Source organism: Typopeltis vanoorti, chromosome 18 (assembly GCF_054136105.1).
Source record: "Typopeltis vanoorti isolate ZY-2024b chromosome 18, IOZ_Tvanoo_1.0, whole genome shotgun sequence".
Lineage (NCBI taxonomy): Eukaryota > Metazoa > Arthropoda > Arachnida > Uropygi > Thelyphonidae > Typopeltis > Typopeltis vanoorti.
In genome coordinates this window covers 29,298,229-29,322,968 of record NC_143566.1, presented here as the reverse complement: position 1 = coordinate 29,322,968, position 24,740 = coordinate 29,298,229, and the positions used below count along the sequence as shown (strand labels likewise).

At 34.9% G+C, this 24,740-nt stretch overlaps 1 protein-coding gene across 5 annotated transcripts in view; it reads right to left on the bottom strand.

Moving 5' to 3' along the window:
* The window catches only part of Atx-1 (Ataxin 1), a 116,213-nt gene that overhangs the window by 59,233 nt on the left and 32,240 nt on the right, over positions 1-24,740 (bottom strand). The window contains exon 2 of one of the 5 annotated variants that reach the window (XM_090407883.1): positions 14,636-14,759. The exons of 3 other annotated variants lie outside the window; for them this stretch is intronic. Coding sequence is in view for 1 of the 2 variants with exons in the window: in XM_090407878.1 (XP_090264004.1) it covers positions 12,486-12,576 (91 nt within the window). In the remaining variant the exon portion in view is untranslated. Of the gene's footprint in view, positions 1-12,485; positions 12,762-14,635; positions 14,760-24,740 lie in introns of those variants that run through there. One more of the 5 variants, XM_090407878.1, reaches the window with a different exon arrangement.

Sequence of the window (24,740 nt, the reverse complement as noted above, 5' to 3'; positions counted from 1 at the left end):
TGTTCAGATTCATCTATCTCCCCCCACACACACACACCAATGGTGATGATACATGTATCTGTATTTCTTATGTTCCTCAAGGTAACCACTTTGAAATGGTTCTAGGAAAATTTGTTGGAAACATTTTCCGACGATTTCGTAGGAAAATTCGCGTAAAACATTTTCACTGCACGACATTTTGCATTAATTTTTGTAAATAATCAATGGATGATAAAGAATATTATAAAATCATTAAAAAGGCAATTCTTTATTAAGGTGAATGTCAGTGATATATAACATAATGAAATCATATAAAAATTGTGCAAATTAAAAGAAATGCTGCGTAAATAATTAACTTTTTTGCTGCAGATCGTCAATTCAACAAATCCATCAGTAACATCGTTCGTTGGAAGAAATGCTAATTCTGTGAAGCATTTAATTTTTGTGTTGAATTCAGCATGTGTTTGATAGCATAACTTCGAACCAATGGAAACAATTTTGTGCTACATGAAATAAACAACTTGTTATAGTTGTTGATGTAAATATGTTAGAAAAAGCATTGATCTCGTCCTCCTCTTTTATCCAGGCTTGGGACTGGTGTGAGACCCTAAGGATTCTATGATGGCTTTTTGCTTGGCTTCCTGGAAAATCAGAATTAACTTACAGCAGACTATTCAGTGCCTTAAAGGGCTTACGTTCATCATTAGATACCAAAACATTAATGGTTGACTTCAAGAAAGCAACTATCAACGCCTTTTCTAAAATATTTACATCGACAACTATAACAGGTTATTTCATATAGCACAAAATTTTTGCCATTGGTTTGAAGTTACGCTATCAAACACATGCTGAATTCAACACAAAAATTAAATGCTTCACAGAATTAGCATTTCTTGTGATGTTACTGATGGATTTGTTGAATTGACGATCCACAGCAAAAAAGTTAATTATTAAAAATTTGCACAATTTTTAAATGATTTCATTATGTTATGTATCACAGACATTCACCTTAATAAAGAATTGCCTTTTTAATGATTTTATAATATCCTTTATCATCCATTGATTATTTACAAAAATTAATGCAAAATGTCTTTGGGCGAAAATGTTTTACAGTTTAAATGTTTATGGCAAATTTTCCGGCCACGCTTTGAAATATACTGTCTTTGTATAGCTGGACAAGTTATAGGCAGCTTTATTTGCTCCTGGATGTGTCAAAGAATGGTGCATATCCTTAGGAAAGTGAATAAGGATTGCTAGTTTGACATGTTGTTTAAAATGGTACAAAGATTAAATAAATATTATCATTACTATTATGTCACATCTCAAAGGACTCACTGTGGGTAGGCATACCACATCACACAATCCACTGTCTACACTACTTAATCCCCCCCCCCATCTACCACTCCGAATGGTATTTTTGTCTGTTAATTGCTTGTGTACTCTAGCAGATCTGCATGTATAACTAATGCTTTAGTTGTCTTTAAAGTGCAATCCGTTACTGTGAATGAAAATAGTTTCGCTATGATATGTCCTATGATTGCTGGCATGGTTGGCTGAGTGGTTAGTGTATCTGCTCTCCAGCCAAAAGGCTGCGAGTTTGAATCCCACCATGGGCATGGATGTTTGTGATTGTCTAAAAATACTAGTGGTGGGTGGTAGATGGCAGTGTAGATGATGATGGTAGTTGCGGTTTGTTGTAATTGATGGATTGTATGGTGGAGACGAAAAGTTGTAGAGTAGGTGTCCCCCCCCCCTCCTTGATGAGTCTTTGGACTCCTTGGAGGTGTCATGTAATAATAATAATATTATGCATCAAAGGAGGAGAGTGGGGAGGCATATAATGATTTATTTTACAGAGTTTGCAGACACTGGCTAACAAAGTATGGAATATATAATTTAGTTATATGGCAATGCATCATTTGAACAACTAGTTCTGAGTCTATATATCAGTGCAACTGTTTATATAAGAATCCTTTGATGTTATAAGGAATTAAATAAAAAATGGCAAAATGAGCCCATTAGTATACACAAACTGAAAACTTTGCAAATGACAAAAAAAAAAAAAAAAAAAAAAAAAGTTATAACTTAGACTAAAGAAATCACCAGTAAGTTGAAACCTTATTATGAAAACCAACCCAGATGTATACAGGATCCAAAAATTGTACAAGTCTCAAACTTTTCTCCCACCTCAAAATCAATGATATACACTATCAACTTACAAAGTTTCCAAACAGTTAGAAAAATTCTTAAAGTGAATAAAAACTTTTATACACTTCAAACTAGTTTAAAAAAAACAACAAAAAAAAACCTCATCCTTAAAAATTCAGTTTTCTGATTCCTCTCCTAAAGGAATTATTATTATCATTATAGGCACCTCCATGAGGTCTGAAGACTCATCACGAGAGACACAAATTATCCACACAATCTATATATCTCCCCTTGAATCCATTAATAGACATTAGCAACATCTGGCAACCCATTCCATTCATTCATAACTCTCCAAGCAACAAATCTAGTCCTCACACCTACTAATCACACTTTTATTCAATTTCCAGTAATGACCTCTTGTTCAACCTTCTAGCCAAGTGCTGAAACATTTTCCCTGCATCAATCTTACAAAATTCTTTAAGTAACTTAAATGTTTATATTATATCCTCTCTTTTTTGCCTATCAACCAACTTCTGCAGTCCACACATCCTCAAATTTATCCTAATAGGGAATGTTTCACACACCACTAACCCTCTTGGTTGCTCATTGCTAAATCTTCTCCACCACCCCTCCTCATCTCCAAGAAACCTAGGAGTTAGACCTGGACATATCAAGGCCTTATAATGAGAATAACTTCCTCATGTCTACTTGTTGGTGTGTTTTTCAACAGCCAAGTAATCTTATGAGCTACCTTAGCAATATGTCTTCTAAACTTTAGCTTTGTCTACCCCCTAAATCCCTAGTTTCATCTATTTCCTGGAGTACAGTTCCACAAATGTAGTACACTGTTTGTAATCTATTTATCCCAAAACATACAGCTTTACATTTCTCCATATTAAAATGGCACCCATTATCTTTTGCCCATACTGACAGCCTATTAAATCATCCTGCAAGCTCTTCACATCACTTGATTCACTTTAATCTAGTAATTTTGCATCATCAGCAACAATTGAATATTTCCTTTCAGGTTATTTCATACATCATTTATGTACAAATTATACAGTAATAGTCCTAGCACTGAACTGTGTGGCACTCACTAGTCACAAGCTTTCACCTGGATTCTGCTCCTCGTATATCACTTTGTGATATCTATCCAGAAGCCATCCCCTCTTATCCACATTACCAGTCTTATCCATCCCCATTTGTTCTAATTTGCATAACAGAGTTCTGTGGTATTTGGTCAAATGCCTTTGCAAAATCTGATAGAATCATTGTGTAACCATTTCATTTATCCTACTCAGCTGTCACTCCAGTTATAAAAAGTTAGTAAATTACTAAGGGATGACTGACTCTTCACAAAGCCATATTGCTGCTCATAGAGTATTATATTCTTATTCACCCATTCTTGAATTCTCTTTTTGAACAATTTTTCCAGTATTTTTATTACTATTCGTGTGAGAGAGAGAGAGAGACATCACACTTGAGAAGAGACGTCATTTAAGGATGGCTTGTTTCCATATCTTTGGAAATCATTTCACAAGGAAGCACAGGAGAAACTAAAAACATAATAATTCCAACAAGGAAATTAAAACTGTTGGAGCCTTAGTTAACACATTCATACCAGGACATGTTTTGTGCTGAACTCATACAACATAAGACATGATACATAGCCTGGAATGAATGGATTAAGGAGTGTTGAAATGCAAAAAACATACAAATATATGTAAATAAGCATTCATTATCACTTTATTAATATGTATTAAAATAAATATGAATATTAAGATGTATTAATATCAGTTTTGATATAAGGTGTACTGATAGAAGTTTTGATGCATCAATGAGGTTTGATGAGAAATGAGTTAAAAGGAATTTGACAATGAAGATAAGTAAATTCAGTTTATTTTTACCTGACTTCTGTAAAACATGTGGGGAAAAAGAAACATGCACACTTTCATGCATAAGAAGATCATCAAATTCCTGATGTGTTCCCTCGGGGGATGTACAAGATATCACATAACACTACATGAAAAGCTTACATCACTGCTAAAATTACTATTGACAATTTTCCTCCAAATTAATCTGTTAACTATCAGATAACATGACTCCAGTATTATCATATTTATATTTCAGTCTTCTACGGCACTTCTCAATGCATCAATTCACCTAGATCTTGGCCTCTGCTTAAGTGACCATATCACCTGAGATTGGCTCAGCTCACACATTCCTGAATGGTAACAATGTCAGGTTAATTCCTAATGTCCTTGTTTTTAATATGATTCTGCAATTGATGCCATCTGTTCACTCCACTAATTGTGGTCTCCAGTCTTTGATCAAGAGTTTTATTTCTAACCTAGCTCTCAGATCCATAATTTAAAAATTGTTTTTTTTTTTTTTTAGCACAGTCTTGTACATAGCTACTTTAGTATTTTGACTAATTGCTCTCTTATTTCATATAATTTTATTCAGTTGACTTCCTACCATGCCAGCTTTTGCTAATTCTGTTGTCTATTTCCATATTCCACTAAAAGTTGTGCCTAAATAGCTGAAATGCTTTATTTATATTCTATAAGTACTCCATTCTGGATGTAGTTGATGTTCTTGCTATATTCATTGTCTCTGTCTGTAATTTTTCCTTTATTTTTTAAAAAATAAAATGATGTATAAGAACATCTTTATTGTATTTTTTTTTATTGTAGTCAAAGTATTATAATAGACAAGAGAAAACAAAAAACTTTTTTGTTTTAAATAACCTTAATGAACTTCCAAAGCTGGACCCACAGCTGTCTTTGGTAAAGCAATGGCTTTACCATTCTGCCACCACAGGTAGTGATTCCTGTGGTGACTTTGATAGAGTCACTATAATAATTTCATGAGCTCAAGAGAAAAAAAAAAATATCTGCATCTTTGAAAATGAGAAATCACTGAAAACTGTGATTAAAACATGGTAGCATTAACTTAACTGTAAGGATTCAGAGATTGGAATTAAGAAATTGGCATCAGAGGGAGTTCTATGAGAAAGGGAGATAATTCGTATTTTGGAAGGTAGGTGTTCATTTGTTGTATTATGCAATTATGAAACAAACCTACTGTGTACACCAACAATATATTAAAAAGGGCTAGTGATAAGGAAATTACAACGTAGACTAATATTAAATTTTATAATATGAAGTTTTATAATATGAAGATATGCTCATCATGCTAACGTTATGGTAAAGAGATTTTAATAAGCACCAAAGGAAAGAAAAAAAAAACCACTTAACTATGAAGCAGTTAAGACCTATGGTGAAATCATTTGATAATTTTAATAAATCTTGGGGAAAATGTATATTAATTAAATATGAACCTCTGGTAATCAGTGTAGTTAAAAAAAAACTACCTTTAATTATCTAGTCTTTACTCAGTGCTACATACAGTGTTTTAGATACTGGTTTACACTCTCATTTTAAGTCAGTTTAAAGTAAATCAGATGTCATTATGTATAATGAAAGTTAAGTTGGAATAAAGGATATTTTTTCAAATACTATGTATTTACCATCAAAAGCTTGTTATAACCAAGATATTTATTTTGGAGAGTGCAAGGAAAATTATGTCCTCCAAGTAAGTGTTTCTTCAAGCAATATCATTCATTCATCTTCAAGGCCCACCTTTCCTAACTGAGTTGTGAGGGGCAGTACCTGCAAGAGGAACTTCCAATGGTCACGATCCTTTGCCACCAAACTCGGGTGTTCTGGTGGGACTCCCAAACGTGTCCACCAAGGTTTTGGATATCTATCCAGCAAGTCCTTGGTCTTCCACGGTGCCTCCCGCCCTCTGGCTTGGCAAAGAGGGCCTGCTGGAGGAGCCTCTCTTGTGGCATTCTGACCAGGTGCCTGTACCAACATAACTGTGATCTCTCAACAAGGAGAAGCAAGTTGAGTATTGAGAGTTTCCCGAATTGCAGAGCCTCTGACTCTGTCGAGTCTTGTCAGCCCAGCAACCCTTCAAAGGACCCTCATTTCAGCCGCTTGGATTCGTGTCGGCATTCTTTCGGTCATTACCCAACTCTCATGACCATAGGTGAGGATGGAGACAGACAGTACTGAAGACAGCCAGCTTCGCTTTCTGGCTTAACTCTCGCTTCAATACTACTGATCAGCCAAGCTCCTTGCACTTGCTGAGCCAATCCGATTATCTAGCTCTTAGTCACACTTTCCATCACTCGCGAATATGGACCCAAGGTATTTAAACTTCTCCACCTGCCTCAGTGGGACTCCACTCACATGTAGAGCGCACTGGGATGGTTGTCTTGAGACCACAAATGTTTCAGTTTTGGCCAAACTGATCTTCATTCTGGCATCTGCACAAACAGCTACAAACCTATCCAGGGTCCACAGGAGGTGATCTGTGGAAGAGCTAAGCAGAACTAGATCATCTGCAAAAAGAAGACATCCAATGCTACTTCCTCCAATTCTGACACACTCACTGCCTCAGCTGTGCCTATCAATCCAGTCCATAAATATTATGAAAAGGAGTGACAGAACACAACCTTGATGGAGGCCAACGGAGACTGTGAAAGGTTCAGACTTTGTGCTGTTTATCCTAACACAAAACTCCAGGCATTCATACAGGGACTTGATGGCATCTAATAGTGGCCATCTACTCCATATTCCTATACTATTTGCCAAAGTTTATCCCGAGGAACCAGGTCATATGCCTTCTCGAAGTCCACAAAATGTGTAGACATTCTATGCATGTTCCCAAGATTTCTCAAAGACTTGCCGTAAAGTGAAGATTTAGTCAGTTGTGCTTCTACCAGGACGAAAGCCACATTGTTCTTCCTAGAACTTAGATTCAACTATGCTCCTGCACCTTCTTTCCAAGCACCTAGCATATACTTTCCCAGGCAGGCTGAGCAGAGAGATGCCACGATAGTTGCTGCAATCTCTCTGGTCTCTCTTCTTGAAGACTGGTATTATTATGCCTGTCTGCCATTGCTTTGGTGCTCGCCCAGATATCCAAGCAGCCTGACACACTCAAGTCAGGCAGAAAACCTAGTCTCGATTTAAGGCTTTTAGCATTTCGGGCCAAATTTCATCATCACCAGCAGCCTTGCCTGATTTTAGTGATTTTATTGCTAAATGGATCTCTTCTGCTATGAGACTAGTCATCGCCCAGATCTGCACCTCTTGGATGTCCACAACTGCTGGGCCACCCGGGCTAAGAAGGCTCTCAAAGTATTCTCTCCATCTGTGGAGGATATCCTTCTCGGTTATTAAAAGTGAATCATAAGAGGCCTTAATTGCCCTTGCTATGCACTCCCTTGAAGATGGTCTGCCAGAATACTTTGTTTGCATTTGCATAGGATGAGTCTAATCTTTCTCCAAAGGATTCCCAAGCCTTCTGCTTTGCTGCCTCAGCAGCAACTTTTCGTGCCTCAATGTACCAGAAACGCATCTCAGGTGACCTGACCCTAAGCCATGTTAGGTAGACCTCCTTTTTTGCCAGGACAGCTTTTTGGACCTCTTGGTTCCACCAAGGTGTCCTTTCCTCACTGCCCGTCACCATGCCAAGCCGCTTTCTGCCACAGCATGAGAATGCAGAGGCAGTGACAGCAGTTCTGAACAGCTCCCACTCCTCCTCCTCAACATCTGCAGTATGCTTGGGAATCTCTTTGAACCTGGAGGAAATGTCATCTGCAAAATTCTTCCTCACAGCCTCATTTTCCAGTGCCTCCCATTTCACACAGTATAGCTGCTCAGACCTAACAGCGTTGATGGTAGCATCTGGTTTCTGAAGCCATAGAGTGCAGACAACAAGGTGGTGGTCAGTTGACAGTTCTGCCCCTCTCTCACACGAACGTTCAGCACTGAGGAAAACAGGTCTGCTGAGACTATAAAGAAGCCAATCAGAGACCTTTGTCCAAGTGTATCCCTGTACCCGGTATACTTACGGACTTCTCGGTGCTGAAAGAAGGTATTCATTATGAACAAGCTGTTAGTACAGCAGAAGTCCAATAATTTCAACCCATTCGCGTTAAGGACAGGGTCTCCATTCCTCCCAACCACATCCCTCCACGTCTGGTCATCTGTTCCACCATGTGTATTGAAGTCACCCATTAGTAGGACTGATTCCGTGTCTGCCACCCTATCAAAAGCAGCATCCACTTCCTCTAGAAAGGCAGAGTATTCTAACTCCAGATTAGATGCATAGGCTTGCAGCACAGCCAAGTTGTGGTTTTTCATCTGAAGCCTTAACACACATGCCCATCCCCACAATAGGATCCACTCAGCAACACAGTCTGATAGCCGAGGGCTTGTGAGTATCCCCACACCTGCCTGAGCAGACATTTTCAGGCTGACTAGAGCTTCCACCTATCAAGCAATATAACTTGAACAAATACAACTGTTTTACATTTTTATTAACAGCTTCATATGGTCAGTAGTGTCACATGCACATTTTGGTTGGGTGTGCTGTTGTTTGGCTTATGCAACCTGTGCTACAAAATTCACATCAGTTTGACCACATGGTTGCATTTTTATTGATGTATGAAAGTTAAGAGTGCATAGCGCATCAATGCTCATCTTAACTGGTCCAATGTAGTTAATTATTATTATTATTCCTGATACCTCCAAGGAGTCCAAAGACATCATGGGAGGACACCTACAACTGTTTCAACCACTACACCAGGCCTCTACTATGAATCATCTCCATCAACCGCCCACCACCACAACTATATTTTTGTGTGTAAATTGCGTGTGTTCTGAAGGGCCGATTTGTCTGTATGCAGGATGAAAAACCAGAGTTCCAGGAGAAAAACCCTGCTACCTCCGTATGAGATAGGCTAACTCGCCTTCGATTGAAATCGTCCAGATAAAGATTCCTCCCGTCGCGACGAGAATCGAACTTAGGCCTATTTAATGCAAGATAATTTGAAATACTTTAATTAGAATTAACTGTAACCAAATCTACATAGAGTGGGAAACAATATGTTTGTTTTAAGATATATATTAGAAAACAATAATGAAGGAGAATGGTATTTTTGGTTGCTGTATTTTGAATTACTCAAAAGGTGTAAAATTTGGGAGAAAAGAACGAGGCTTACTTCCTTCAACTACAATCATACAACCCATAAAAGCTCTGGCAAAAAATGGGACATTCAGTAGATCGTCAACAGTTTCCCCAAACAAATATGGACAAAAAAGTTATAAATTATTTATAGAAAATTATATATTAAAAACAAAGACAATATATATATATTAATTATATATCGTCTATGTCAGTGGCCTAAACACATCAGTTCACACTTTACACATGCAAAACAGATGAAACTCAGAAAACAAAAACTCACGACAAATGAAAGCATTCATTTGGGCCAGTTGGATTGGTTGACACGATAACCAATCACAGCCACTGATTTCTGGGTACTATTGTCTCAGCACACACCCTGCCTCACCTTCTGGGTGTTTTAAACCCACTGGAACACTAAAAATTTTACTCACTGTGCCATCTGTATATCTGTTCAAAGGACTTAAAGTTGTTCATATTTGTGACTGCATGCCCGGGCTATTAACGCAAATGTGATGCAATGTTTATGCGTCGAAAGTGTCCTCTTTATGATGCATTAGTATATTGTGTTAATTTTTGGAATATCAGGGGAGTCTTTAACAGGAATGAATGCAAAAATATAATATCGGTGATACTGCCATTCCATGGGTGTGCACTGCACAACCTGAATATATGCCCCTCGTGAAGGTAAAAGCCTGTATGTATTCACTTTATATTTGGATAGCTATGTCATTAGATATTCTTCACAAGTTAAGAGCACATTAAATGACTAGATACCTCAGAAAGAACTGCCAAACTTATTCTTGGAGTGATTTTAAGAAATAAGATTACATCACACATGTCTAATTTTAGATGGTGGGGAGAAGATGGTCATTTTACAATGTGGCTACTAGTAACTGCAGCACTGCCTGACTTGAGTATGCATGTATGCTGGTCTAGTTATGTTTGGTACTGACATGCAATATCAGCACTTGTAAACAGCATTCCATTAATAATATTATTGGGCTGACCACTAACATTCAGTTCTTTTATGAATTTTTATAATTATAATTGAGAACTGTTGTTGGAAAACAACTATTGTGCACTAACATCTGTGCAGGAATTTAAATATCATTGGGTGTTGTAAATAAACATGATATGCCTCAAGCAGTACAACATAGTCCTAGAACAAGCACTTAGGAAATAACTGTTTGCAGGCCACTAAGTAAAATGGGTTTATATCTAACATCTGCAACAAGTAAGTACAGTATCAACCAAACTCTTATTGCAAACAAACTTTTGTTGGTGAGTGGTTGTGATTCCATTGCATGTACCCTTTATTCACTGATGATGTGATATTTACAACATTTGTTTTCCAAAGATTGGAAACCAGCACATAACTATAATGAAGCATCATAATAAAATCAGATGCTTAACTGAGGATACAGTTGAGATATTTTACTGTCAAAAAAATCCTTCATAATAAAAAAAAAAGTATATAAAATATGCCACATAAGTTTGTGAAGCCTAATCAACCAAACTATTAAGAAATAATGTCTGGGCCTTAAGCATTTCCAGACCATTAAATTATCTTTAATGGCCATTCAGCCTGATAGGTCAAGTGCACAGAATACTTGCTCTCCATCCAACAGGTAGTGTGTTTGAATCCAACTGTAGGCATGGATGTTTATGAATGTCTTTAGGTGACAGATGATTTGTCTCCCAGTGCAATTACACCAGACTGCTTACTAGAATCCTAAATTAGCTTGAAAACATTCAGTTTCTTTTCTACAAGAAAAACTGAATTACTAACCTTTGCCCATGCATAGTCTAGAATGTATGATAGATTTACAGCATTTTGTGGGTGGTTCATATAAAAAAAAAACATATTCTGTGCACTGTAACATTACAATACCATACTGTTGTAATATCTGTATTTCCAACTAACAGTCTGTGGATTAAAAATATCACAAGAATTTGCAAATATCTTTTAGATGACAGACTATTTTGCATGCCTAGTGCAAGATAACTACTGCTTAGCCGAGGCCCGAAGTGGTTTGTAAAAGTACCGTGTTTAGTCTCTAGAGCTGAATTCCCACCGTTTGTAATCAGGCCCCTACACGGTATGAAATGCATGACTAGTTTACATTTCATTAGCAGGGATCATGTAAAAAATAAAATACATTCATAAATTTTTAACAGTACTTAATATTTTTCTAGTTATTTTTCAAAAGTCAGAATTCTAATAACATAGTGCTAAATCTTTCCTTGTTGAGGATTTCATACAGAAATAGCAAAAGTAAAGTAGATATACCATAGCATCAACTGATGTGACCGATATGTTTTTATTATTACAAACTCCTGTGGGGTGACATCCCATCAGTGATGCGATGTCATCCCATCAGAGTTTGTAAAAAAAATCTGTGATCTCAAATTTTAGTACTCCGTTTTTTTTTAATTTTATATAAGGTAAAAATATGAGGCAAATTATTTTTATTATTCAAGTCCAGAAATAAATTCTGTTTTAGAAAAATAAGTTATGTGGAGAGGTTTTTTTATCCTTCTAAATAATGGCAGATCTAAAATCAGGAATATGATGAATATTCATCATCCCAATTCCCACCCCCACCCCCAACAAATCAAGGCAAAAAAAAAAAATATGATAAATTTTCAGTTATAAAAGGAAAGGAAACCTAAATGCAATTTAAAATTCTAAATCTAGTTTCTTTATGACTCCATCACAAAATTCTTATTTCGGATTAATATAAAATTCAAATATTAAAAAGTCTAATGGGTATTTCCGATCATCCACCATCCATCTCATAGTTTCTCAATCGCAACCTCCAAAATTGACGACTGGATCCGCTAGTTGCAAGAGTTGATGGAAATTTAAATTTCATGGAAAACTGGTATACCTACATGCTGGTAAAAAAATAAAAAATAAAAATAAAAAAAGTGAAGATTGATTTAACTAAAATTAAATGTAACATTTGGAACATGCGCTTAACGATATGTTTGTTTTCGTAATCTGTATTGAACCGTAAACAAAAGAAACATACCGAACTACATTTACGATTGGCAAATGTAGTTCGACTTTCCAACAAGTGTCTCAATTGAAAACAAGACTTAAAAATGCTTTATAAACAGTTATAATTTCTATATTGAGTTTACAGCTTTTCTCCAATAGCGAAACATAATTGTAATGTCAAGAATGCAACGCTATTTTTTCTGCATATTTTATTACTTAGTCGACTTGCACAAATCACCCAAAGAGGAATAATAACACTATAAACAAAAACGAAAAAAGATACGTCTGGCGCAAATGAAGTGCCAACCATTTTGCGCAGTAGTTGCCAAGTTTGGTAGTAATCCCATTGTAGTACGAGCCTGAGTACAATCACACACGCGAAGGCACGCACCAGGCATGCCTCCCCGGGGGGTTGGCAAGCAATCCAATGACCCGCGCTCTTCAGCTAACGACAGTTCACCAGCTAAGCCAAGCAAGGCTATGGTCTGCTGCACAAAGGTGCCCGGGCCTCGCCTGCCCGCCAGCAAGGTTACGTAGCTAGTCCGTGCACCTGCATGGCTACCCTCCCTTTCGGAGAGAGCAGTCACTTTACTATATCTCACTTTGACGTCTTCAACAGCTGCTAAGCAAAGCAACGAAACGACTAGTTGCAAAATGAAATTTTACACAAAAACTATTGCTTTAATAGTTTAAAAATTGCTGATAAAAAAAAATGCATATACTATCCCGAACTGCAACGCGCGACTACACGCATGTGCTGTTTCTTCAGAAGCACGTGTTGGTTTCCTGGTCGTCATCCAGGCAGTTCGGAACTTAAATCAGTATGCACTTTTATAAGATTATGGAAGTTCAAATTATTAAATAACGTAAATAATTTCTTTATGTGAGAATGGAACTCTGACATTACTTAATGACACAAAAAGCAATACAACACAGTTATTTTGAAAAACGGGATTACACGCTAATGACAAGTATCGAGGTTTAACTGTAGAACAGCAAAATTTAACTTAATTGTTATATATTGCTATTGACTGAAAAAGGAACTTTGTTAATCTCGTAACTTATTTAGGTTTCGAATTCCAACGAATAATTTCGATACTAATAAATGTGCAACTTATGAAAAATGAATAAGTTCCGCTTTTGTTCTACATTGTTGTTACTATCCTATTATTAATTCTATCGCAATCTAATCTAATCTAATATAAAGCAAAATGGAAATGAATGAAAAGCAGATAAACTGTGTTATTTTGGGCCTGGGACTCCAGCTTTCCAACAGTTTCAACGGGCGGGAATTTTTTTTTTTTTTTTTTTTTTTTTTTTTTTTTTTTTTTTTACAAATGTTAGATATACTTTATTCAAGGTTTTAATCTCGACCCAACCGTTTGTTAAGAGAACACTAAGGTAATATGAATTCGTTAGTTCTGTTTTAGCATTTGATGCCGTGTGGTTTTCTCAACGCATGCGTTCCCAGTCAAATATACTTTAATTTTATCACTACTAAAACCTAATAAGTTTAATTATATTTACATATTACATATATGAATATATTACCCTACCAATATTAACATTTAATTATATTTTAATATAACAATTATAAATATTAGTAATACAATTATTTTCCTTTTACTGAGCAAGTATAAACTCGTTTATATGTGGAGTAGAACTAGTTGAAGCAAAGGCTATGCACGCGTTTGAACTTTAATAGGGAATGCATTAAGATATTCCTTCATTGATTACCATAATGGACCTGAGCAAATCGCATTCTTAGAAGCTTTCCAAGCGTAAAGTATTTTATCAACTTTACTTTTAAAAATGTATTTAGTTTTGTTTACTAAAGTAAAAGTAATTCTACATCTGTTATATACTTTTATACAGAATTTTTATTTGGTTTGTATGTGTTTTGATTATCAAAATAAAAATTAGGGGAAAAAATGGTTGAAAAAGATTTATATCCCCAAACGTTTTTGACATATAAAAGGAATGCAACAACATTCAGAAATTATCTGTTGGTAAAAAAATGAAGGTCCGTTTTTTTTTTTTACTGCTAAATCTCTGTTTTTACTCACTTGACAGGATATCTATTATAAGTAAAGGATGTAAATATAATTGTGCATTTGCTAAAGAAATACTAGTGATATTATTAAGTTAAAAAAAAAATATATATATATATATTTCTATATAAATATATATAGAATTGATAGAAGTGAAATGATTATATATATATATATAATGTTCTTTTTGCATAGCGAATACTGTGCATAGCAGATTGTATGACTGTATAATATAAATATGAGTGAAATGATGCATGGATTGCGTTCATATTGATTTCATTGTAATTTTTCAGAGAACATAATCTGCATAAATTTGTAAATTTCGAAAAACGGCAATTTGTAAAATAACTTAAATTTGAAGGAGGGGATGCTGATAGGAAGTTATTAAAAATGTAAACCTACTCACATATGAGTATAATAGCATCCAGTACACTCCTTATGGAAAATTACAGCAGGAATCTGACGATATCTTGATGGTAATTCAAATCCCTGTCAAAGGACAAGTGTGCCGTGTTGTACTTCAGATTGTTCTACGAAAAATCAATTACTAATGAAATAGGCCTACTTGAGAAAAATACTGAGCGTTAAATGTACAGAAATATTTTGGAAAGTACTCCTTCCTTATCAGCACATAATGAACTATGCATAATCAAGCAGGCTATGTCCATAAATATAGACTCTGTAACAAATATCGGCGAGGATATTAATTATTCTGTGGATTCGGTAATGCACAATATTCAATGAATTCCCCACCATAAATTAACATAGGCAACAACTACATATCAAGAAACTTACGTGTACTGAGCATGTAGTGATGCAGTACAGCACTGTGGTTTTTCTTTGTACAAGACTGAGATATAATTCTTGCATGCGTACGCAGCTGAAGCTATAATTACAAATGGTTGTACTTCAAGATAAAGAGCATTCAATTCCCCATATACATGAACTGAAATGGACATGACGAAGCAGTAATGAGACGGGTTTAATTTCGTATGGATATCTTCTGCTTATAACATTTAACAAATCATGTGATTAATCTGTAGTATACAATCGTTTTGATTTGACTGTTTTTCTTGCAATTTATACAATGTGCAGTTTAATTGGCATAACAGCAGATTTGTACATTTAAGCATTCAAAAGAAAACCGTTAATGACGTGCACGGAAAATTCACCACGACAGTTGACGATTATCGTGTGGAATAACCAAAATATTTTAACGTAATTCTCTCTCTCGCTCATATATTATTATTATTATTATTTTAACAATTTCTCTTTCCACCAGAGATACAAGACAAATCAATCTATGGTGATAACTGCATGAACTCAACGAATTATCCATTGCCTACTAAATACTGAAAGAAATGTAATACTATTACTAACAAACAAAAGTGTTATTATTATTATTACATATTACACCCCATGGAATCCCAGGCGGGAGGTAATTATACACTACATAATCCATCATGTCTATGCGCTTCGCAACCATATGTCTGGGAAAGGATGCCCTGGGTTCGATTCCCGTGGCTGACGTGAGGAGCTTAGGATCTTTCTCAGACATAGCCAATTTAGGTTCTTGGGCGTAGACTGCAGGATTTTTCTCCCCAGTTTATCTGGGTTTTTCCTCCCGCAAGCAGGCAAACCGGTCCCATGAACACACACGCATCTACAGACATATGACACACCGGGAGGCATAGGACTAGCCATCTTATCCTCAGGACGGGTACGGCTTTGGACAGCTCCGTAATAGGCCATTAGGCCTAATACGAAAAAAAAGGAAGATAATCCACCATTTCCACTACATGGTGCACCACATTATACACTGTCCGTTAACGCGAGTGTTTTCTGAGACCGACTAACTCAACTCACTTTTAACTGACAAAGCTCCTATAAAGATCCTCCGGTCAAGACGAAAATCAATGTTGTTGTTTTTTACTTATTAATATTAAAAAACAAATTAACATTAAAAAAATGACTGCACACAATCATAGAAAAAGATGCGTTCTAGATGACACCATTCTTCATCACAACTAAATCTACGGCTGTTTTAGGTGATGTGCACCATCGAGAAATTTGTACTGCAGAATGCCCTTTGAAATAGTCCGACTGAAACAAGAATTCAAGTAATTTACATATATTATATTATGAGTTCTCTCTAGACGAGGGGTTCCTAAAGTGGAGTCCATGAAAAGTTTTATTGGCAAAAAATTATATTACTCATTAACTGATATATGAGTTATTTCCTGATCTGATTACTAGTACTTCAGTGCGCATATTCTTCGCATACGAGAACAGAATGAGAGATGTCAATCTAATATGAACTAGTGCGAAATTGTCATACGTAGAACTACTTATCGTACATTGTTATCCTTGTAAAATTCACTACTCTATTGCTTATATATAAAATAGTTCAAATTTTTTGTTTATTACCCTAGTGTAAATCTTTGCTGAATCTAATATTTATTAGAAAAATATAGCTAGACATACAAAAAAAAGTGCGGCTTGTATGTGTGGGGACAAAGGGGAATTGTGCAACAGGAATTCAGAAATCTTTGTAATTAAGAGTATTATGCAGAATACATAACTAATTAGTACTCAGTGTGACTTGGAATTCTGGATAATGTGCTGAAAGCGCGGACTTTTTGAAGTTGAAGTCCCTTTAGAAGGCTATTTAAATAGGATTCAATTTGAAATTGTTCACAGTAGAAATTTCTGTCGTTTTTACGAAAGTATCATGTCTGGAAAATTCAGAAATTTTAATAGTAGATCGAAGAGCGCCTCAAAAGTTTGAGAGCTGTTTTTGGTATGCGCTGTTGACACGATGTTAAATGTTGCCTCTATTATGCATAGTCCGAAACCGAACCAGGTACCATATTCTAGTCTATATCCTAAATATTGAAATAATAATAGCGATAATAAACAGTTCCAATTGTTATAGGAACAATTTAAGCAACTGGAAAAGTTAAACCTACCAGATATAACGCCATCTCAACTCCAGAAAACGGCACTTTTAAGGATATTTCACATTTTATGATGATTTGTAGTCGATTCCTAAGCTTTTAGATAAAGTCCGAATTGGACTCATTTGCCAGTTAAAGATTTCATTATACTGTTTCGTGTTTCTTGTTACTCATTGACTGTAAACCCTGTTAAATGAATATAGAAATAACATTAATAAAATACCAACTTTATTAAATCCCGCCATATCGTAACTTTTTTTTTTGTTGTTGTTTTCCTGTTGTAAATGGTCTGACTGAAATAAAAATTAAGATGGCTCGAACAGTTTTTACAACGAACCGAATTTCGATAAAATACATGCACCAGGAATGACGTGTTGTTATTCTAGGAATTCCTGTGCTCGCTAGTCCTATGCTATTCCCTCAGTCATACGGTAGCACATAGTCGTATGACTATATGCTACCATAGTCGTATGACTATATGCTACCATACTAGGGAGATGGTTATGAGCAAGGTGGTTTTCAGTTGCCTTCCTTGCCGTAGTATATTTTATGACTGTAGCCGTGTGTGTTCACGGGACCGGTTTGCCTGTTTGAGGGATCAAAAACCCCAGTTACTGGGGAGAAACTCTCCACCTCTGTATGAGACCGGTTAACTCACCTTTAATCGAAAGAGACTAGATAAAGCTTCCTCCTGTCACCGACGGGAATCGATCCCAGATCTTTCTGACCAAAGGGCTTCGTCTATACTGACTGAGCTACGGAGGCTCGCTAGTATTGGAGAGATTATGCAAGTTATTTTCAAAACCTCTTTAATCTCGTTTTTTAATTTTAATTTTTAATTATTTTGATCATTATTGCTATGTTGCTGTATAACACTCATTAAATAACTCTTGACATCACTATATTAATACTGTCAGCAATAAAAATTATCAATAACAGTTATCGTCAACTAATGAATTTTTCATTAAATGTCGTTAAAATTTAACAATAATAATAACACTGAATAATGACTATTATAACGCTCTGTACTAATTTACTTATTATTCATATAACTAATCACTTATTAGTTATATGAAGTAAAAGATTGAATGAAGTATCATTCAAAATTCGCAGTAAAAATGGTTGTTATAAGTAATTAGCATACTGTTCGATATGTTGGTATTGTATAACTTATCATTCATATAATACAATATAATTTGGCATATTTATCATTACTATCAAGAAGAGATAGTAATGATAAATATGCCAAATTATCAGTATTATTGATGGTATATTAATTTCTCATTAGATAAACTATATACGACATTATTTAGCTTATCATCCACCATAACAATTATCTAATGCGTTCTTATAACAATCAAATCTGTGAGCAGCAGCAAACCTTTGTTGAATACCATTCTCCTTTTTGTAATCTAAAAAACTAATCCTTATAGTCCGAAATTTTTTCTTCGCCAGCTTCTTACCATTACATCTATCAGCAACGTAACAGGTATTTTTACGTTAAAAAAAAAAAAAAAAACTAATTATGCGCTTCCCCTGCTGCTGACTACCCAGCGCATACTAGAAAAATAGAGTGGATATTCAGCATAGTAATTCAATTCTTGGTAACGAGATGTCCACACGAGACCGCTGACCGGACTCGACTCGATGCGAGCCGAAATGGATGAATCACCGTATTTTCCTAATAACTATTAGAGTCTGCAAGTTTCACGAACGGTTACACCTCATAGTCATACGTTGCAAATCAGTAAACTGAATAAACGTCGACTGAATGAAAAATATGTTAAAAAGACTACATATGGCAGCCAGTATGTAAAATATTTATATGCATGCTTAATAACTTTTTTTTCTTTTCTTTTTTTTTTACGGAGCAAGTTTCTCGCCCATGTTATGGTACTATCTCCAAGTAGGTCCTGACTCAGTCAAGTGTAAGAGAATCAGAATCTGTGTATGCTATATATTCAGTGGGCTAACTTGTTTTTTTATGTGACCCACACCCATGTAATCTTAGTACATTAGAAATATTCCTAGATTTAAGACGAATCATGGAATTATTTAAGTCACTTCAGGCCTTCAATAAAGTAGAGTGGTGTCTCTTCCTGAAATGAAATTCATTTTTCACTGAAAGATAATCACAAAACATCCATGCACACGATGCAATGTGAATCGTGTGCATGTGCTCAGCAACTTGGCCAACGAATTCTGGATTTTCTTAGTTCCCATTAGGAATGAGACTTGTAATCCCATATGGCTTTCATTCAGAGACTTATAAGAGAGATAATTACTTTCTTTCTACAAGTGAAACTTCTTTTAATTGAGCTAATAGTCTTCTGAATTTACTCGTCTTGACAATATGATTCCCGAATGTAAAATTGGTTATCAACAAAAATTCTTATATTCTGTAACTCCTTCCAAAGAATTTCCATTTAACTGATATCTATCTATCTATCTATCCTCTTACCAAGTAGCATATCCTTACATTCCACTGTTTGGTATTTTAAGATCAACCTAGAAAGAAATAGAGTGATCCAAATACTTTTCAATTGTGCCCAGTTTCATGCCATAAGCAAAGTGAAAATTTACTGGTAACATTCAAACCCAAATCATAAATAAATAAGTGCCCTAAAACCAAACCCTGGGGTGCTCCACATCTAACTACCTAGCTTCTAAGAGTCTCTCCTCCTCTAAAGCACTGCTTCGTCTACCTGCCATCATTTCTTATTCACTTTAATGGTTATAATCATTTAATAAATTCTGATGAATTTATTACATTGAATGAATTTATTCTGATGACGAATGAAATTCGTCATCAGAATGAAATCTAAAGAAATCCTATCACAACTGTTGCCATAATATATTTCTCTGTAGCCGCTTCTTAAAAAGTCATGATATTTGCCAAGATCAATCGTCCCTTTACAACATCATGTTGCGCTCTAGTCAATAAGTGATTTCTGTCTAGGGTGCTCTTAAATATGAAATATTTGTTCCATTTCTTTGTAAAAGAAATGGAAAAAAATACTGGCCTACAATTATCCATTATATGCATCTTCCTTATGAATAACACTTGCAAATTTTTCAGTTAGAAGGGAATAACATTTTCAACAGTCGTATGTATTTTTGAGAGTATTATTAAATAATAATAATTCTTCCTCCCCCATTAAACATTTATTCCAGCCATCATATTGTTCAATGGATTTAGTCACTGAAGCAAAAATTCAATATTTTCAACCAGATTGACTATTTTTTGGGCGTGAGTGTAAGTAACCGCAGAATAAAGGGACGCTGCATTGTGGCTTAGAGGTGATGCTGTTGCCCTGTTAATTCGTAACTTGTTTCAGCTGTCTTTCTCAGTGAATCAGAGATAAATAAAGAATCGCGAGATATGAATGCAGAACCGTAGAGATACAAGGTAAAATTGTTGACCAGTTGAATAAACTGAATGATGAGTCCATTTTCAGAATTCTTTCAGGAAGTGAGTACTATGGAAATCTAAACGAAAGAAGGGTCGCTGTGGGCCATCACTGGCCTACAGCGACCCTTCTTTCGTTTAGAGTTAAAAGAAGATGTTTGACACACCTTTTTACCCAGGTGTGTCAAACATCTTCTTTTTTTAAATATTGACGTTGTTGATGTGCCACTTGCATACATGCATTATAAATTTAACTACTTAATCATAGATGGTGACTTATACATATCATATTAGGCTATTTATTTAATAGGACATTGATATACAATCTATGAATTCATTATTATACAATTAATTTAATAAACTGAAATTACTGAAATTAGTTTTTTCATCAGAATACCAATATTTTTCAACATCCAAGGTGTGTCACCCGAAACCCTCAAGTGTGTCAGTGCTGACACGCGTGTCATAGGTTCGCCATCACTGCTGTAGGCAGTAGCAGTATTTGAGGAAGGGGAGAACGTAAGGAATAGTTGTATCGATGACTGCTTCTCATCGCTAAATGTATTTGTGGACTATCGCAATATCTCAAATGGAATATATCCTAAATTATATTAGTAAAACAAATGTTTCAAAATCTTTAGAAAATGAAAGGTCAGGCTTCAGAAACACTAAATTAAATTTCTCGCGATTCATCCTTATACTACACTTTGCTATATTACATCAATACTAAGCGATTTGATTGCATGATGGCAAAAAAAAAATAGAAACGCAATATACCGTATTGTTTACTGGAAAAACGAGTCGCTACCTGGTCGAAAAAAGAGGTTGCACCACTGGACAACCAGTAGAGAGACCATTAGAGATTCGAATCCAACCAACTAAAGAACTTCTGCTAAGCTTTTTTTCCCCAGTGTGTGTGTGTGTGTGTGTGTGTGTGTGTGTGTGTGTGTGTGTGTGTGTGTGTGTGTGTGTGTGTGTGTGTGTTAGATTTTAGGATCACGAGACGGTGGCAGCTGTTAATCGCATCTTCTCCCCTGACGCCTATGAAATCATTGATAGGCTTGAACTCAGATGTCAGTGACAGCTAAGGGTAGAGCCCAGCTGCCAACGGATCTTCCAAAACTTAGGAGTAAAACAGTACTTATTTTATTTTACATTGTTATCGTTCTTATAGAAAATAAGATTTTTTCCTCTAATATGGACGAAAACTGTGTTTCCATTATTTTCGTTAATTATTTTATTTTAATTAATTTTTAATTAATTGTTTCCAACAAGATAATTATTTTATTGCATACTTTCCATAAAGTCAGGATTCGCTAGAAAAATTTTTTGAAAATGATTTGTTCATAAATATAAATTATGTAAAAAAAAAAAAATAGGCACTGCCATAATATGTTAAAACGAGTACTTTGTATTTAATTGATATACTATCTTGTGCATTATTGCCGTATTATTGAAATACGAGTATCAATGCAAGAAGCTGTAGCAGCTACTGAGAGACTGCTTTCAAAATTGGTAATAAATCATATTAATGTATTAATTAAGAACAACAATAAACTATGCAATAGTTTCTTAATTTATAGAAAATAGATAAAACAATAGAAAACCATCTTGCGAAAATTAAGTTGTTCATTTTTCGCTTACAGAGCAAGCAAATTATATTAAAGAATTTATTCGTTCATAGTAGCATAAATATATAATATAAAGAAAAATATAAATAAATGCATAAACGAAATATGTATTAAATCGAAGTTTACTTTACCTTACTATTCATATTCGTGTAATAAGAATAAAAATAAAATAAATGACTTCCTAATTTGGTAATGACTAAATTATTATTTTTTTTTAAAATATTTCATAAAAAGGTGCTATTGCTACGACAGAGCATAAGATCTATACTGCAAGTTTAAATGATGACAATAAAATTATCTTTTTCTATATTCAGTAACATTGGGGTTCATAGAGAATTGTCATATTTTATTTGAATAAAGTAAAACAAAAGATACGAAGGTAAATTCAGGAATAAAAAAAAATAAAAAAAAAAACTGTACAAAAATAGACCGGTTTAACAAGTTATCTATCTGTGATGAAGCGTATGTTCATGCACGGACATAATGTTAAGACTGGGTTTGTAGGATTAATTTTAGGAACGAAAGTGTCCAGGAATGCATCTTACAGTGAAAGGCCCAATGGTAGGAATATGTCGATTACCTTAAAAAAAACGGGCAAAATTTGCAGGCGATGGTGGATCTAAACAACAACAACAAAAAAAAAAAAAAAAAAAAAAAGAAAGAAAGAAAAGAAAGAAAGAAATGGGCTTATTTAAACAGAATTGTCACAATATTCAAATTTATATTAGTCAATAACTAAATGCACAGTTGAAATAAAGCAAAAAATTAGAATCTTCAGAGATGCAGAACGATGTGTTCTTAACAAAGGTAGAGCATCCAAATAAATCATTAGAAAATGAATTTTTCGTTAAAGCATTACCGTATTTCTTTTTTCAATATGATATAAATTCACTTTAAAAAAACAGTAATCGCATTATTTTCACTGAATGAATTTCACTCATACTGTGCGCTCTGTGACTCTGCGTCTGAACTTTCCGTAAGTCACGACATTTAGTTGTATTTCTTCGATGTATTTTTACAATGCAGCTTGATAGGTGATAGAAAAATTAATTTAAATTAAACTTGAAAAAATTCTCTCTACTCTAATGAGACATTTTAAAATTGCCTGGTAATTTAAGGATATTATTAATCTCGTGATATTGCAATATTGCAATATAATATTGCAATTTGAAGAATATGTGTTCTGATAAAATCGAACTAGTTCTTGATAAAATGATACGCATTTTTCGTTGGCAAAAAAAAATTATATTTACTCTTCAGATCGTTTCAGAAATGAGTACACCAACTACCATTTTGTTTGATATAGTACAGTACAGGTTTTAGTAGATTTCTAGTTCAGTCTACAGTCTGACGATGAAGATGACGTCATTCCCAAACTGGTCGCATTTAGACAGGCAATTACACCTTAGACGTCTGCTCCTATTCTTGTATCGGTCTACCGCGCTTCGCGCAGTTATCGTAGAGCTAAGTTAATATTGATCAACAACACGAAAGTTTGTTTATTAATATATTAATTATTTACAATTTTGAATCATACCAGCTGAAGAGAAATTTGTTACCCAAAATTAATACGATGGGATAACTTCCATATTTTCAGATGCTCATTCAATTTCAGAATTTAACTTAATAGGTATACAATGTAAATTCGTGTTTATGTATCACAATACTGAAATTAAGCAGCACTGTGAAATGTGTAATAAATTAGATGATTTTAAAAAAGAAAATGTAACCAATGCCAATAGTACAGTATTGATATAATAGCTATATCAATACCCTACTAGTTATTGATATAGCCCTAACTAGGTAATTTTTGTTAGCAATACCCTAACATCCTTTTGAATAATTATCCATAAGTTCTTTTCAGAAAAATAACGGGTATAAAACAAATTTTCGTTGCACCAACAACTATGGTGCAACGTACTTACTATGAGTAAGGATTCTCGGTTCGAACACCGCCAAAAACACTTTACTTAACGACTCGGATAATGAATCAAGCTTGAACATGCCAAAGAAGTTATGCAAGTAGAAAACCGCTAATAAAGAATTTCCAGAATTAGGAAAACGCTCGTAAACCAAAGCAAAGTTTCAAGTGGTTGAACTGAATTTACTTGAATCACACGAAGTGGAAGTTATCACTATTGGGGCTTATTATAGTTAGGTCAATAATTAACCCGTCTATTAAAAGAGGAAGATAGTGAACTAATTAACAACTACATCTGGAGTCGTTGCAAATGAAGGCATTTTTCCACACACTGTGTTTCATGATAATGAAACCATACAACAGATCCTGATCTGCGATAACCAAACTAGGAGACACTTGAGCGTGTACGCGGCATCCAATTTTTTGAAACCAGCAAAACAAATCAGTCAAATGAATACATGCCTAACAGACATAACAGTGATTTCAGAGCTTTAGCTGCTTCGTACCCAAGTGTTTGAGATGAGTGCTTTTTATCACCAACAAGATTTTAAACACCAAGATACCATTCTGCTGTCCAAACGAATCTTTGCTTG